Here is a 12,897-nt window from a genome sequence, read left to right on the forward strand (position 1 = left end):
GCGCTCTCCAGTCAGCACCACGGCCCTGGATGCAAACGAGATGTAAATACAGTATTGTTCTTAATGATAATAATGCAGGGGCCCAGTGCGATACGGCCATGCCCAGTGAGGCCCCGGGGGGACGGCGCGGGAAGGGGCTGCTTGGCCTGACGGGGGCTCTGCCAGGACTGCCGGACACCTGGGTGCTGCACGCACGTGAGAAAGAGGGAATGGCCGAAATACAGCTAGGTCCTGGGCAGGCTAGAGGAGTGTCAGGGTAGACAGACGGACAGACAGAGAGGTGGGGGGGGGGAGAGGGGAGGATGGAGGGATGATACAAACGGATGTTTGGCGATGGATGACTGTATGGGGATAGACAGATTGACAGAGGTGTGTGTATAGGGATGGATGATGATGGGTGTGTATGGCAATGGATGAAGGGGTGGGGGGGCTGGAGGCATGGATGGGGGGGCTGGAGCAATGGATGGAGGGGTATATATAAGGCTGGGTTGACCCAGAGGCTGTGAAGAACGATGGGTGGATAGAGCCACTGGATAGATGGAGGGTGTGACTGGGGCTGGATGGATGGATGGAGCGTGTGACTGGGGCTGGATTGTGTCACTGGGATGCGGAGGGCTGGAGGGTGTGACTGGGGCTGGATGGCTGGAGGGTGTGACTGGGGATTGATGGATGGAGGGTGTAACTGGGGCTGGATGGAGAGTGTGACTGGGGATGGATGGCGTCACTGGGATGGGGATGGTTGGAGGGTGTGAATGGGGATGGATAGTGTGACGGGATTGATGGATGGAGGGTGTGACTGGGGCTGGATTGTGTCATTGGGATGGGGAGGGCTGGAGGGTGTGACTGGGGCTGGATGGCTGGAGGGTGTGACTGGGGATTGATGGATGGAGGGTGTGACTGGGGCTGGATGGCATCACTGGGATGGGGGTGGTTGGAGGGTGTGAATGGGGATGGATAGTGTGACGGGATTGATGGATGGAGGGTGTGACTGGGGATGGGGCGGGATGGATGGTGTCACTGCAGCTGGAGAGGTTGGAGGGTGTGAGTGGGGATGGATGGAGGGATGGATGGATGGAGGGTGTGACTGGGGATGTGAGTGGGATTGGATGGAGAGTGTGACGGGATGGGGAGGTTAGAGGATGTGACTGGGGAGGGATGGATGGATGGAGGGTGTGAGTGGGGATGGAGGGATGGGGTGTGTGACTGGGGATGGATGGGGTGTGTGACTGGGGACGGATGGAGGGTGTGACTGGAGAGGGGTGGATGGATGGAGGGTCTGAGTGGGGATGGAGGGATGGGGTGTGTGACTGGGGATGGATGGAGGGTGTGACTGGGGATTGAGAGGAGCCATCCCGCCATATTTCAGGGCGAAGCTCCTGGCCCCTTCCCATTAATAACCCCAGACTCAGCCCCACCCCTGCCCCCGTGCCCAGGCTGGTATGGGATGGGGCACTGCAGAGCAGAAGCATCTGGGCAGTGCCCGGCTCTGCTGTGGCTTTTCCTAGTGCCCCTGCATGGCTGCATCCCACCCAGAGCCGATTTCTCCTACCCCCGCTCTGGAGGCGGGGGCTGGGGCTGCCCGCCCGACTGGTACAGGCAGTGCCCCCTGTGGCCAGCGAGGTGAGGGCACTGCTGTGCAGCAGGATGAGCTCCCAAACACGCACCCCAGGGAAACCGCCGAGGGCACCACGCAGAGCCCAGCGATGCACGGACCGGGGCTGCTGATCAGCCTAGAGACTACCTTGGCATGGCAGACGTCCTCAGCTACAGGAACTGGGCCCTGCTTCCCTGCTGCCAAGGGGCTCTTCGGGGACGGATGAGTCCCCCTGGTGTGGCTGGTCCACAGAAGAAAAGAGCCTACTACTGCAGCCGGCTGAAGGTGCGCCTAGGTGGCAGGCCGTGGGTTAGCGGGGAGCCCTGTCCGCAGCGTGGATAGCAGAGGGTGCCCATCCGTGTCGATGGGGCTGTCTCGTGCCAGGCAATGCTGCTGACCTGATGGTTAATTAGGGTTATTTATTTCCTGGGGGGAGGCTGGAGGGGCCCCACTGAAGGATAGGGGGGCTCCGTGGGGGGATCAGGGCCCAGACGTGCCAGGCACTGTACATTTCTGGAGCAAATAGTCCCTGCCCCAAAGGGAGCAATTTTGCTGCTAGATCTGGCCATGCCAGGGGGCAGGCAGCGCTGGCCGGTGTGTGGAAGGATGAACAAAGCGGTGTTTTAATTGAACACTTTCAGACTCTTCCTCCCTCATAAAGAAACCAAAGCAAAGGGCACAAGCCCCAAACCTCCCAGAATCCCTTGCAGGTTCGGCTAGCTGGGCGCGAAGGCGGGTCATTAAGGTCCCCCAGTCTGTCCCAGGGATCCCACGGCTACCACCAAAACCCCACAGCTAAAAGTCAGCATGTGGATGGGAACAGCTACCCTGTTGGCATTCAGTGGGCACAGAATCTCCCTGGGCAGAGCCAGGGCCGACCCAGGAACTTCTCCAACCTACCTGAACTGGGTTTCTAGCTGCCCTGGGGAACCAGGACACCTGGGTTCCATGCCTGGCTCGGCCCAATGTTCTGGGTGACCTTAGGCGAGTCCCTTCCCTTCTGTGAGTCTGCCCCGGGTCCGTCCAGCCTGGTAGCTCTCCTGAGCCAGGCTGTCTCCTCCTCAGTGTCTGGGCAGCGCCCGGCCCCTGGGGCCCCATTTGGGGTTGGTGCTACTGCAGGCCCCATGGCCTGAGGGCAATCTGAGACAAAGCTGAGGAGGGATCTCGAGTCTGCCACAGGCGTCTCTCGGTGCCCCATGCTGGCATCTCCCCATGGCCCCAGCCAGCGCCAAGCCCATGTTGGCAGCAGACGTGGGAACCTCGCGTTGGCACTGGGCGGGCGCTTTCGTCAAGGCCCAGCGAGGGATCGCGCTGGCATCAGGCTGTTTCCGGCTCTCCCGGCTGGGGAGAAAAGCTGGGAAAGGTTGGGGGGCTCAGGCCCTGCAGGGAGAATAAAGACCCCCCCCCAAACACACACACACACACAACGGTTTGTGGCTCTCCTGATTTTTCGGAGGCAGTCTGGCGAATGGGGGGCCTGGCTCTGCTCTTCGGGCACCAGCTGGGAGCGTCCGCTCGGCGAGGCCCGGTGGGAATTGGGAGCCTAAACAGCTTGGCGGAGCTGGGCCTGAGCTCCCAGAATGCACTACAGTCGGCAGCATCCCTGGCGTTGGGGGAGGAAGGGGGCTTGGGAACGGGAGGGGCTAGGCGGCGGGGGGGAGGCAGCTGTGCCCACGCATGTCCCCCGGAGCGGAGTGTGCTGCAGGCCACGGTGTTGGCCACTCATGGGATTTCAGGGGGTGGCTCTGTGCGGCGCTCCCCCAGCACACCTGCTCAGCCCTCCCCTGAGAGGGGCCTCCACTGGGTTGTTATTGTAGGGTCTTTCAGGAGCGCTGGGCTGGACACTGGTTTGTTACTGAGCAAGGAGGCTGCAGGTCTGGCCCATCTGCCCTGCGTGCTGCTCCTGGTGGGGGCAGGGGGATCCCTGCCCCGACCCTGCTCCAGCGCCTGGCTCCAGGTTCCAGCAGATGGGTCGTTAATGCGACGGGGAAGGCAGATGGATGCTGGAGGGGCAGGACGCAGCTCTGCAAGGGATGAGAGGGGGGCACCGTGCGCCCAGGCACCAGCCCCGCACCACAAGGCTTCGCGTCCTGGCCCCGGGCCCTGAGAGTCAGGTCAAAGGTCACACAAGAGTCCTGGCCCCCAGCGCCCCCTCCCCCCGCTTTCCCCCACTAAACCCTACTCCTCTCCCAAAGCTGGGCATGGGAACCCAGGAGTCCTGGCTCTCAGCCCCCCTGCTCTAACCTATATTTCTATATTCTGTCTAGACCCCACTCCCATCCTGGAGCCAGGGACAGAACCCAGGAGTCCTGGCTCCTCAGCGCCAATTACCAGCCGTCAGGCCTCTCCCATAGAGGGGACAGAGAACCCAGGAGTCCAGACCTCCAGCTCTCCCCTGCTCTACTCCCTGGACCACACTCCCCTCCCTCCACTGCCTTGTACATTGAACGAGGCCCGTGAGCCATCCTGCCTGGTTCTCCTTTCGCTGGAGCAGCCCAAGGGGCTGGTGCAGGAGACACAGCGATGCCCCCCCCCACGAGGCTGCTCCCTACCCCACCAGTGAATGGGGGCTCAGCCACCGAGTGGGACCCAGCCATTGTCATGGGCTGTTCACCCCACATGAGCCACCCAGCCCCGGCTATGCGCAGGGGCCAGCCAGGGCCCTCTTTGTCAGAATGGGGGGGGGGGGGCAGAAGAACCAAGGTCCTGCACAGAAGTGGGGGGCAATGGCTGGGTTGGGCCAAGGTTCTGGTCCCAAGCGTGTCCCAGATGTTTCCTTGCCCTGCAGTTGGGAATCCTACACTGCCCACAAAGGTGCCACCCTGGTGCTGGCACTCAGCATGAGCTGTGGGTCATGCCCTCCCCACTAGACAGGCAGCTGTATCTCAGCACTAGGCACAGAGCCCCTGTATAAACAGCCCCCATGCCCCACCCCAGAGGTGGTTGCATCTCACCACTGCATAACAAGCCATTCTTCGGTCTAATCTTAATAAAGCCTCCTTGACCTTGAGCTGACTGGTAAAGGTGCCCCCCGTGCCCCCCGCTGCCTCTCCCGGGGGCAGAGGGGTCAGAGGGTGACAGGCAGTGACCGGCCAAGCAGCGGCTGCCTGACCCCGGCACTGCTCCCCACGTCACCGGGCAGGGGGCTTTGCAATGGGAACATTCCCGGGAATAAACAGGAAGCGCTCAGGCCCAGGAATCTCCCACGCTCCCCGTGCCAGGTGAGGCGCCCCCTGCTGCCTGGTGAGGGGAGTTACCCCACCCCCCCTGCTTGCCCCCCATGACCCCTTTGCAGCAGCGGTTTCTCCCTGCGTGGTCCTGAGTTGGGGGAAGCACAGCTGGGACACCGGCAACCTCAGCGCTGCTTCAGTCAGCGTCTTGGCGGTGGAGTCAAAGGGGGAGATTTTCCCTTTGCCTGTTTGTTTAGTTTTCTCTCTTACCTAATTCCACTTGATCCTACCACCCACCCAACTTCCCTAAGGTCAGTGCCCTCCCTCGCCCCCAGAGAACCCAGGAGTCCTGGCTCCCAGCCCTCACAGTCGGACTGCCCTGTATGGCAGACACACTGCCGAGTCTCCAGCTTCTGTTGGTGCTGCCCAGATCCAGCCCAAGGCAACGGTGACCCCATCGTCCTCCTCCCCCAGCTGCTCCCCTCAGAGCTCTGCGCCCCACCCAAGAGGGCAAGGAACCCCACGCAGGCCCTGACGGATTCCTGCAGCCACAGTAGAGAACCCAGCAGCCAATGGGCCATGGAGCCTGAGCTCCCCACCCGCTCCAGGGGACCTCCGGGGCTGGAAGGGGGGCACTGGCCCTGCCATTCCTCCGCCCAGACCTCCTCTGGGTTCTATTCCCAGCTCTGGGGAGGGAACGGTGTCTCGTGGTTTGAGCAGGGGGGGCTGGGAGCCAGGATTCCTGGGTTCTACCCCTGACGTGGGGAGTGGGGTCTAGTGGTTAGAGCATAGGGGCTGGAAGGCACAACTCCCGGGTTCTATCCCTGGTTCTGGGAGGGGAGTAGGGTTTAGTGGTCAGAGCAGGGGGGTTGGGAGCCAGGACACCTGGGTTCTATTCCCATTTACCCTGCCTGTTTCCCTTCACGCACTGGGGACTGGGGAATTCGTTCAGTGCTTGGAGCTCCCCCGGGGAGAAAAAACCTGGAGCTGAGCCAATGGCTGCGGCCAGCTGGGGGCGGGGAGCCCTGCTGTTCTTCACTCCAACCCCGCTTCCGGCCAGCCCTGCAGCTCTCTCCAGGCTGTTCGCACGGCCCTGGTGACACGGGGCCGACCCTGAGCAGCCCCCGGCTAGGAGCCACCTGGCCTGGCTGGGCCCTTGTCCTCACACGAACTCCGTGACCCCAGACAGGGGGTGAGCAGCTGGTGGGGAGCCTGGGTGAGACTTTGCAGCGCTGAACACAGCTCAGCCCCATCGATAGCCAAGCCCCCCGTCCTGTGCGGGGGGTTTGGTCTGGGGGAGGGCCCGGCTCCGTTCTGATCAGCCCCAGCAGACTCCAGGCTGCAGCAGGCAGGGGCAGCGGAGAAGGACCCTGTGATGGGGGTGATGGATGGGAGCAGCATGCCCCAGGGAGGCTAGTCCGATCCGGGGCGAGACTCAGGCCGGGAGGGGGCCCATGAGTGGGGGGGTGAGAGGGGAGTCAGGACTTGGTGGGGTAGGGCGGAGAGTGGTCAGATGGGGGCAGGGGCTTAAGAGGATAAACCCACCAGGGACCCTCCTTTTCCTTTTGTCCCTGGGCCCCCAAGGTCAGGGAAGCACCGGGGGGGTTCGTTACAGCTCATCAGGGGAAGAGACCCCAGCCATAGCTCATGGGCCTCCCCCCATACTCCTTCCCCAATCATAGGGAAACCCCCGCAGTGCCCCGCAAACCCTCCCCAGCCACCAGGGGGCAGTCAGGAGACACAGACCCCACTGCGCCTGTGGGGAGACACTGTGAGTGCAGGGTCCTTCGCGTCCCTGCACACTAGGGAAGGGCCCCAGACCGCCTCCCGCACCACCCCCGGGGCTCTCACCCAGCACCCACATGCAGCCCCCTCTGGGGAGAGCCCGGCAGCGTCTCAACAGCCCGGCCCGACAAGGAGTTAGGGAGAATCTCGAAGCCAGGGAAGTGGCCGAAGGCGGGGTGCGGGGAAGAGCCGTGGGAGGGGCCTCTGCGGGGCAGAGTCAGGAGCTGTTCTACGGCTCCTGTCAAACGCAGCCCCCACTGCACAGGGCTGGCGGGCTGCGTGGAGCAAGGGGGCCAGCGCTGACAGCCGGGGAGACGCCCCCTGCCGAGCCCCCGGACCCCGCTCCACGACGGCCCCCCTCCAGTCCCCCTGCCGAGCCCCCCGCCCCGCTCCACAGCGACCCCCAGTGCCCCTGCCCTGATCCACAGCGCCCCCCCCAGTCCCCCTGCCGAGCCCCCGGACCCCGCTCCATGGCGGCCCCCCTCCAGTCCCCCTGCCGAGCCCCCCGCCCCGCTCCACAGCGACCCCCAGTGCCCCTGCCCTGATCCACAGCGCCCCCCCCCAGTCCCCCTGCCGAGCCCCCGGACCCCGCTCCATGGCGGCCCCCCTCCAGTCCCCCTGCCTAGCCCCCCGCCCCGCTCCACAGCGTCCCCCAGTGCCCCTGCCCTGATCCACAGCGCCCCCCCCAGTCCCCCTGCCGAGCCCCCGGACCCCGCTCCACGGTGCCCCGCCAGTCCCCCTGCCGAGCCCCCGGACCCCGCTCCATGGCGGCCCCCCTCCAGTCCCCCTGCCTAGCCCCCCGCCCCGCTCCACAGCGTCCCCCAGTGCCCCTGCCCTGATCCACAGCGCCCCCCTGCCGAGCCCCCGGACCCCGCTCCACGGCGCCTCCCCAGTCTCCTTGCCGAGCCCCCGGACCCCGCTTCACGGCGCCCCGCCAGTCCCCCTGCCGAGCCCCCGGACCCCGCTCCACGGCGCCCCGCCAGTCCCCTGCCGAGCCCCCGGCCCCGCTCCACAGCGTCCCCCAGTGCCCCTGCCCTGATCCACAGCGCCCCCCCCCAGTCCCTCTGCCGAGCCCCCGGACCCCGATCCACGGCGCCCGCCCAGTCCCCCTGCCGAGCCCTCGGACCCCACTCCACGGCGCCCCCTAGCGCTCAGTCCTGACTGCCGGGGACACGCCCCCTGCCGAGACCCCGCCCCGCTCTCCTGGCCCCGCCCCCAGGCTCTGACAAGCCGCCAGGCGCCGCGCTCCACCTCAGCTCCTGCGGGGTGGGCGGGAAGTGGGGTGGGAGACACGTGGGGAGGTGGCCCGTGTTCTAATTTGCATACCCATGAGCTAATTTACATACTCGGGCAAGGATTTGCCTATACTCGGGCGCCGCACGTCTGGAATGCATACCCAGCTATTGCATATTCATAACTTCTTTTGCATACCCACCTTCTAATTTGCATATTGATTAGACTTATCCGGCGGACGCACGGCGCAAACTCGCATATTCATGAGCCTCGTTTGCATATTATGCGCCCCGCCCCTTCAGTGGCGCTGCAGGCGACGGGGCGGGGCTTGCGCGCTGACGTCACGGCGGCGCGGCGCGGGGCCGCCGGGTGGGAGGATGGTGGCCGGCGCGTTCCCCATCGCGAAGCTCCTGTACCTGGGCGTGCGGCAGCTGAGTCGGCCCCTAGCCGCGCGCATCAAGGCAGGGGCTCGCGCCAGCCCCTTTTTCCGGGCCTACGTCTGCGGGCCGCCCGCGCAGCGTGAGTGACAGGCCGCGTGCGGGGCGCTGAGCCAATGGGGCGGGGCTACAGGCCAATGGGGCTCCGGAGGGGCGGGGCTGCGAGTACATGGAGCCAACGGGGCGCATGCGGGGGCGGGACAGAGAGCTTTGCGGGCCAATGGAGGCGATGCGGGGGCGGGCCTGGATCTCTGCAGGCCAATGGGATTGTTGCGGTGGCGGGGCAAAGAGCATAGCTGGGCAATGGGGGCGCGGGGCGGAACCGGGGTCGTTGAACCAATGGTTGGAGACTGAGGGCGGGGCGTGGGTCCAGAGGGCCAATAGGCGGAGCCCAAGGGCGGGCCCACGGCTCACAGTGAACAGGCACCCACAAAGCAAAGCCGTGAAGTGACCCTTGACACGCCCCCACACAGCTCCCTGATTGGGCCGGGCCGGGCCGGCGGGGGCTGCGGGTCGGGAGCGAGGGGCACCGGCAGGGCTATGGGGGGCCCGGGGCCCGGCCGGCGGGGGGCTGCGGGTCGGGAGCGAGGGGCACCGGCAGGGCTATGGGGGGCCCGGGGCCCGGCCGGCGGGAGGCTGCGGGTCGGGAGCGAGGGGCACCGGCAGGGCTATGGGGGGCCCGGGGCCCGGCCGGCGGGAGGCTGCGGGTCGGGAGCGAGGGGCACCGGCAGGGCTATGGGGGGCCCGGGGCCCGGCCGGCGGGAGGCTGCGGGTCGGGAGCGAGGGGCACCGGCAGGGCTATGGGGGGCCCGGGGCCGGGCCGGTGGGGGGCTGCGGGTCGGGAGCGAGGGGCACCGGCAGGGCTATGGGGGGCCCGGGGCCGGGCCGGTGGGGGGCTGCGGGTCGGGAGCGAGGGGCACCGGCAGGGCTATGGGGGGCCCGGGGCCCGGCCGGAGGGGGGCTGCGGGTCGGGAGCGAGGGGCACCGGCAGGGCTATGGGGGGCCCGGGGCCCGGCCGGAGGGGGGCTGCGGGTCGGGAGCGAGGGGCACCGGCAGGGCTATGGGGAGCCCGGGGCCGGGCCGGGCCGGCGGGGGGCTGCGTCTCGGGAGCGAGGGGCACCGGCAGGGCTATGGGGGGCCCGGGGCCGGGCCGGTGGGGGGCTGCGGGTCGGGAGCGAGGGGCACCGGCAGGGCTATGGGGGGCCCGGGGCCGGGCCGGTGGGGGGCTGCGGGTCGGGAGCGAGGGGCACCGGCAGGGCTATGGGGGGCCCGGGGCCCGGCCGGAGGGGGGCTGCGGGTCGGGAGCGAGGGGCACCGGCAGGGCTATGGGGAGCCCGGGGCCGGGCCGGGCCGGCGGGGGGCTGCGTCTCGGGAGCGAGGGGCACCGGCAGGGCTATGGGGGGCCCGGGGCCGGGCCGGCGGGGGGCTGCAGGTCGGGAGCGAGGGGCACCGGCAGGGCTATGGGGAGGCCGGGGCCGGGCCGGCGGGGGGCTGGGCTGGCAGCCCCCCCACTCATGCCCCTCCCCCCTGCAGTGTACCACTGGGTTGAGATGCGAACCAAGATGCGGATCATGGGCTTCCGTGGCGCCACCATCAAGCCCCTGAACGAGGAGGCGGCAGCGGAGCTGGGCGCGGAGTTGCTGGGCGAAGCCATCGTCTTCGGCGTGGGCGGCCTGTGCATCTTCCTGGAGTACGCGCGCCAGGCCTCCAACACCCGGAGGAAGGAGGAGGAGCAGAGCAGCACCCTGCTGGGCCTGCAGGAGCAGGTGGCCGAGCTGGGCCTGGCCGTGGAGACCCTGGACGCGCAGCTGCGTGAGGTGAACCGCCTGCTGCTGGACGTCTCCACCAGCGCCAAGAAATAGGGGCCCCCCCGGGACGGGCTGCCAAGGAGGAGCCTGGCGTGTGTGGGCCCTGCCCCCCGGTGCCAGGGCGCAGAGCTGGCTGGGGCCGGGAGGAGCCTGCGCTGGACGAAGCGAGTGAGACAGGCCCCCCATGTGGGCTGGGGGGTCCCGGCTCATGACCAGCCTCGGCTCCTGCAGAGTTTGAGTTTTCTACAGTGTAAATAGTCATCCATTAAAACCCACCTGCTGCTGAGGAGGCGGAGCCATGATTGGGGCGGGGCTGGGGAAAAGGGGCGGAGCCATAGGTCTGCCAGCAGCACTCCTTTGGGCCCGGGGCTCCTGTAGAAACTGGACCTGGTCCCAGCTCATCCTTCCCCGGGGTCTGGGATCGGCCCCTTCCCTAGGGCCTGTCATGGCTCGGGCAGCAGGGGGCCCAGCCAGAGCCACCTCCTTTCCGGGTGCCTGGCCGAGGGTGCACTCCATGCGGCGGGGTCCATGGGGCAGCCTGGCCAGAGTGATTCCTAGGGGGAGCCACTGGGTGGGGCTGCACGGGCAAAGCTGATTAATGCAGTGGGGCAGGGGTTGGAGGTCTCTATGCGCCCCCCTTCCATGCAGGCCTAGGGCCCCCCAGCTCCTCCAGTCCAACAGGACCCACATGGCCAGGCCCTGCTGCTGGTCTAGCAGGGGCAGGGGCTGCCCTGGACACTTTCTGCCCTAGCCCAGAGAGGTGGGGCTGCTCCCCCAGGATTCCCCCGTGGCTGGTGTTAGCGAGGGCATCCTTGGCTTGGTCCAGGGATTGAACCAGCCTGGGCTGGCTGCTTCCTTAGTTTGGCTCTGCCTGGAGGGGGCGGAGCCATGGGGAGGGGGCTGGGAGGCCTGGTTCTGGGAGTTGGCTGGGGAGGGGACAGGGATGTTGGGGAGGCCCGGTTCTGGGGTGGGGGGAAGGCCCACACTGGCCCTGGACGGTGCCGAGGGCTTGGGCAGCCCTGGGAACAGAACCCAGGTGCCCTATCAGCCCCACCACTCTGGACCTTAGCGAGAGCCCCCTGGCACTGCTGGCGGGAAGCCATTTGCTGGCCATGCAGCCCATGTGGGGGGCAACACCTGCTCACAGGGCCTTGAGCAAGAAGGGTCCTGCTTGATGGGCAGCGTGGGGTTGAGAGTTGGAGGCAGAGATGTCAGTCCTGGTTGCAGTTGCTTCAGAGGCCTGGGGCTGGTTTCTGAGCAGTTATTGGGGGGTGCCATGCCCAGGGCATCTGCCCCCCATGGGAGCACCCTGCCCAGGGACCTGCCCTGCACATCAGCCCTGCTGGCCCTCACCCGCAGCTGCAGGGAGCAGGGCTGGGGCAGGCAGATTTAGGATAACTTTTTGCCAGACAACCCCCCCCGCCATGGCTGGGCCTGGAGAAACTGGCCGACAGCTGCCCTGCTGGAGTGAAGCCCTAGGGACCAGCTGCCCGCTCCCCATCCCCACCTGTCACAGAGTCCCTGAGCGATGCTCTGGAACTGCTCCCCATGAAGCCAGGCAGGACTCTCGGGAAGTCTCCTTTCTGTGAGCAGCCTGTCTGCAAGACACACAGCTTCCACCTTCCTGGGTCTGACCTCAGAGCATTCAGCCTCCTCTGCCCCTCTGTGCGCTTCCCACAGCGAGTCCGCTCAGGCAGGCTCCTGGGGAAGCCAGAGGGTCCTGCACCCCAACTTTGCAGTCAGACGTGACTCTGAGCCAGCCAGTAAAACAGAGGTTTATTAGACGACAGGAACATGGTCTAAAACAGAGCTTGCAGGTGCAGAGAACGGGACCTCTCAGCTGGGTCCATTTTGGGGGCCAGTGAGCCAGACAACCATGTCTGCCCTTCACTCCATGTCTCCAGCCAGCCCCAAACTGAAACTCCCTCCAGCCCCTCCTCCTCTGGGCTTTCCCCTTTTCTGCGCAAGGAGGTTACCTGATTCCTTTGTTCTCCGACCCTTTAGCTCTCACCTGGTGGGGGGGAACCATAGAATCATAAAATATCAGGGTTGGAAGGGACCCCTGAAGGTCATCTAGTCCAACCCCCTGCTCGAAGCAGGACCAATTCCCAGTTAAATCATCCCAGCCAGGGCTTTGTCAAGCCTGACCTTAAAAACCTCTAAGGAAGGAGATTCTACCACCTCCCTAGGTAACGCATTCCAGTGTTTCACCACCCTCTTAGTGAAAAAGTTTTTCCTAATATCCAATCTAAACCTCCCCCACTGCAACTTGAGACCATTACTCCTCGTTCTGTCATCTGCTACCATTGAGAACAGGCTAGAGCCATCCTCTTTGGAACCCCCTTTCAGGTAGTTGAAAGCAGCTATCAAATCCCCCCTCATTCTTCTCTTCTGCAGGCTAAACAATCCCAGCTCCCTCAGCCTCTCCTCATAAGTCATGTGTTCTAGACCCCTAATCATTTTTGTTGCCCTTCGCTGGACTCTCTCCAATTTATCCACATCCTTCTTGTAGTGTGGGGCCCAAAACTGGACACAGTACTCCAGATGAGGCCTCACCAATGTCGAATAGAGGGGAACGATCACGTCCCTCGATCTGCTCGCTATGCCCCTATTTATACATCCCAAAATGCCATTGGCCTTCTTGGCAACAAGGGCACACTGCTGACTCATATCCAGCTTCTCGTCCACTGTCACCCCTAGGTCCTTTTCTGCAGAACTGCTGCCTAGCCATTCGGTCCCTAGTCTGTAACGGTGCATTGGATTCTTCCGTCCTAAGTGCAGGACCCTGCACTTATCCTTATTGAACCTCATCAGATTTCTTTTGGCCCAATCCTCCAATTTGTCTAGGTCCTTCTGTATCCTATCCCTCC

The 12,897-nt window shown here is 65.4% G+C and overlaps 1 protein-coding gene across 1 annotated transcript; it reads left to right on the plus strand.

Annotated features, from left to right (window-relative positions):
- The first annotated feature begins 8,135 nt into the window (after nt 1-8,135).
- On the plus strand, nt 8,136-10,313 carry OPA3 (outer mitochondrial membrane lipid metabolism regulator OPA3). Its single transcript, XM_077840272.1, has 2 exons — nt 8,136-8,301; nt 9,753-10,313. Exons 1-2 carry the CDS (start codon nt 8,160-8,162, stop codon nt 10,079-10,081), a joined length of 471 nt encoding a protein of 156 aa, XP_077696398.1. The 5' UTR covers nt 8,136-8,159; the 3' UTR covers nt 10,082-10,313.
- Nucleotides 10,314-12,897: the final 2,584 nt, after the last annotated feature.

The sequence above is a fragment of the Eretmochelys imbricata genome, chromosome 23, assembly GCF_965152235.1.
Source record: "Eretmochelys imbricata isolate rEreImb1 chromosome 23, rEreImb1.hap1, whole genome shotgun sequence".
Lineage (NCBI taxonomy): Eukaryota > Metazoa > Chordata > Testudines > Cheloniidae > Eretmochelys > Eretmochelys imbricata.

What these genes read in the sequence shown, in the direction of transcription:
- OPA3 (XM_077840272.1), top strand. Translation starts at nt 8,160, where the DNA reads ATGGTGGCCGGCGCGTTCCCCATCGCGAAGCTCCTGTACCTGGGCGTG. An exon ending in CTGCGGGCCGCCCGCGCAGC is followed by an intron (nt 8,302 to 9,752) that starts GTGAGTGACAGG and finishes TCCCCCCTGCAG; the next exon opens with TGTACCACTGGGTTGAGATG.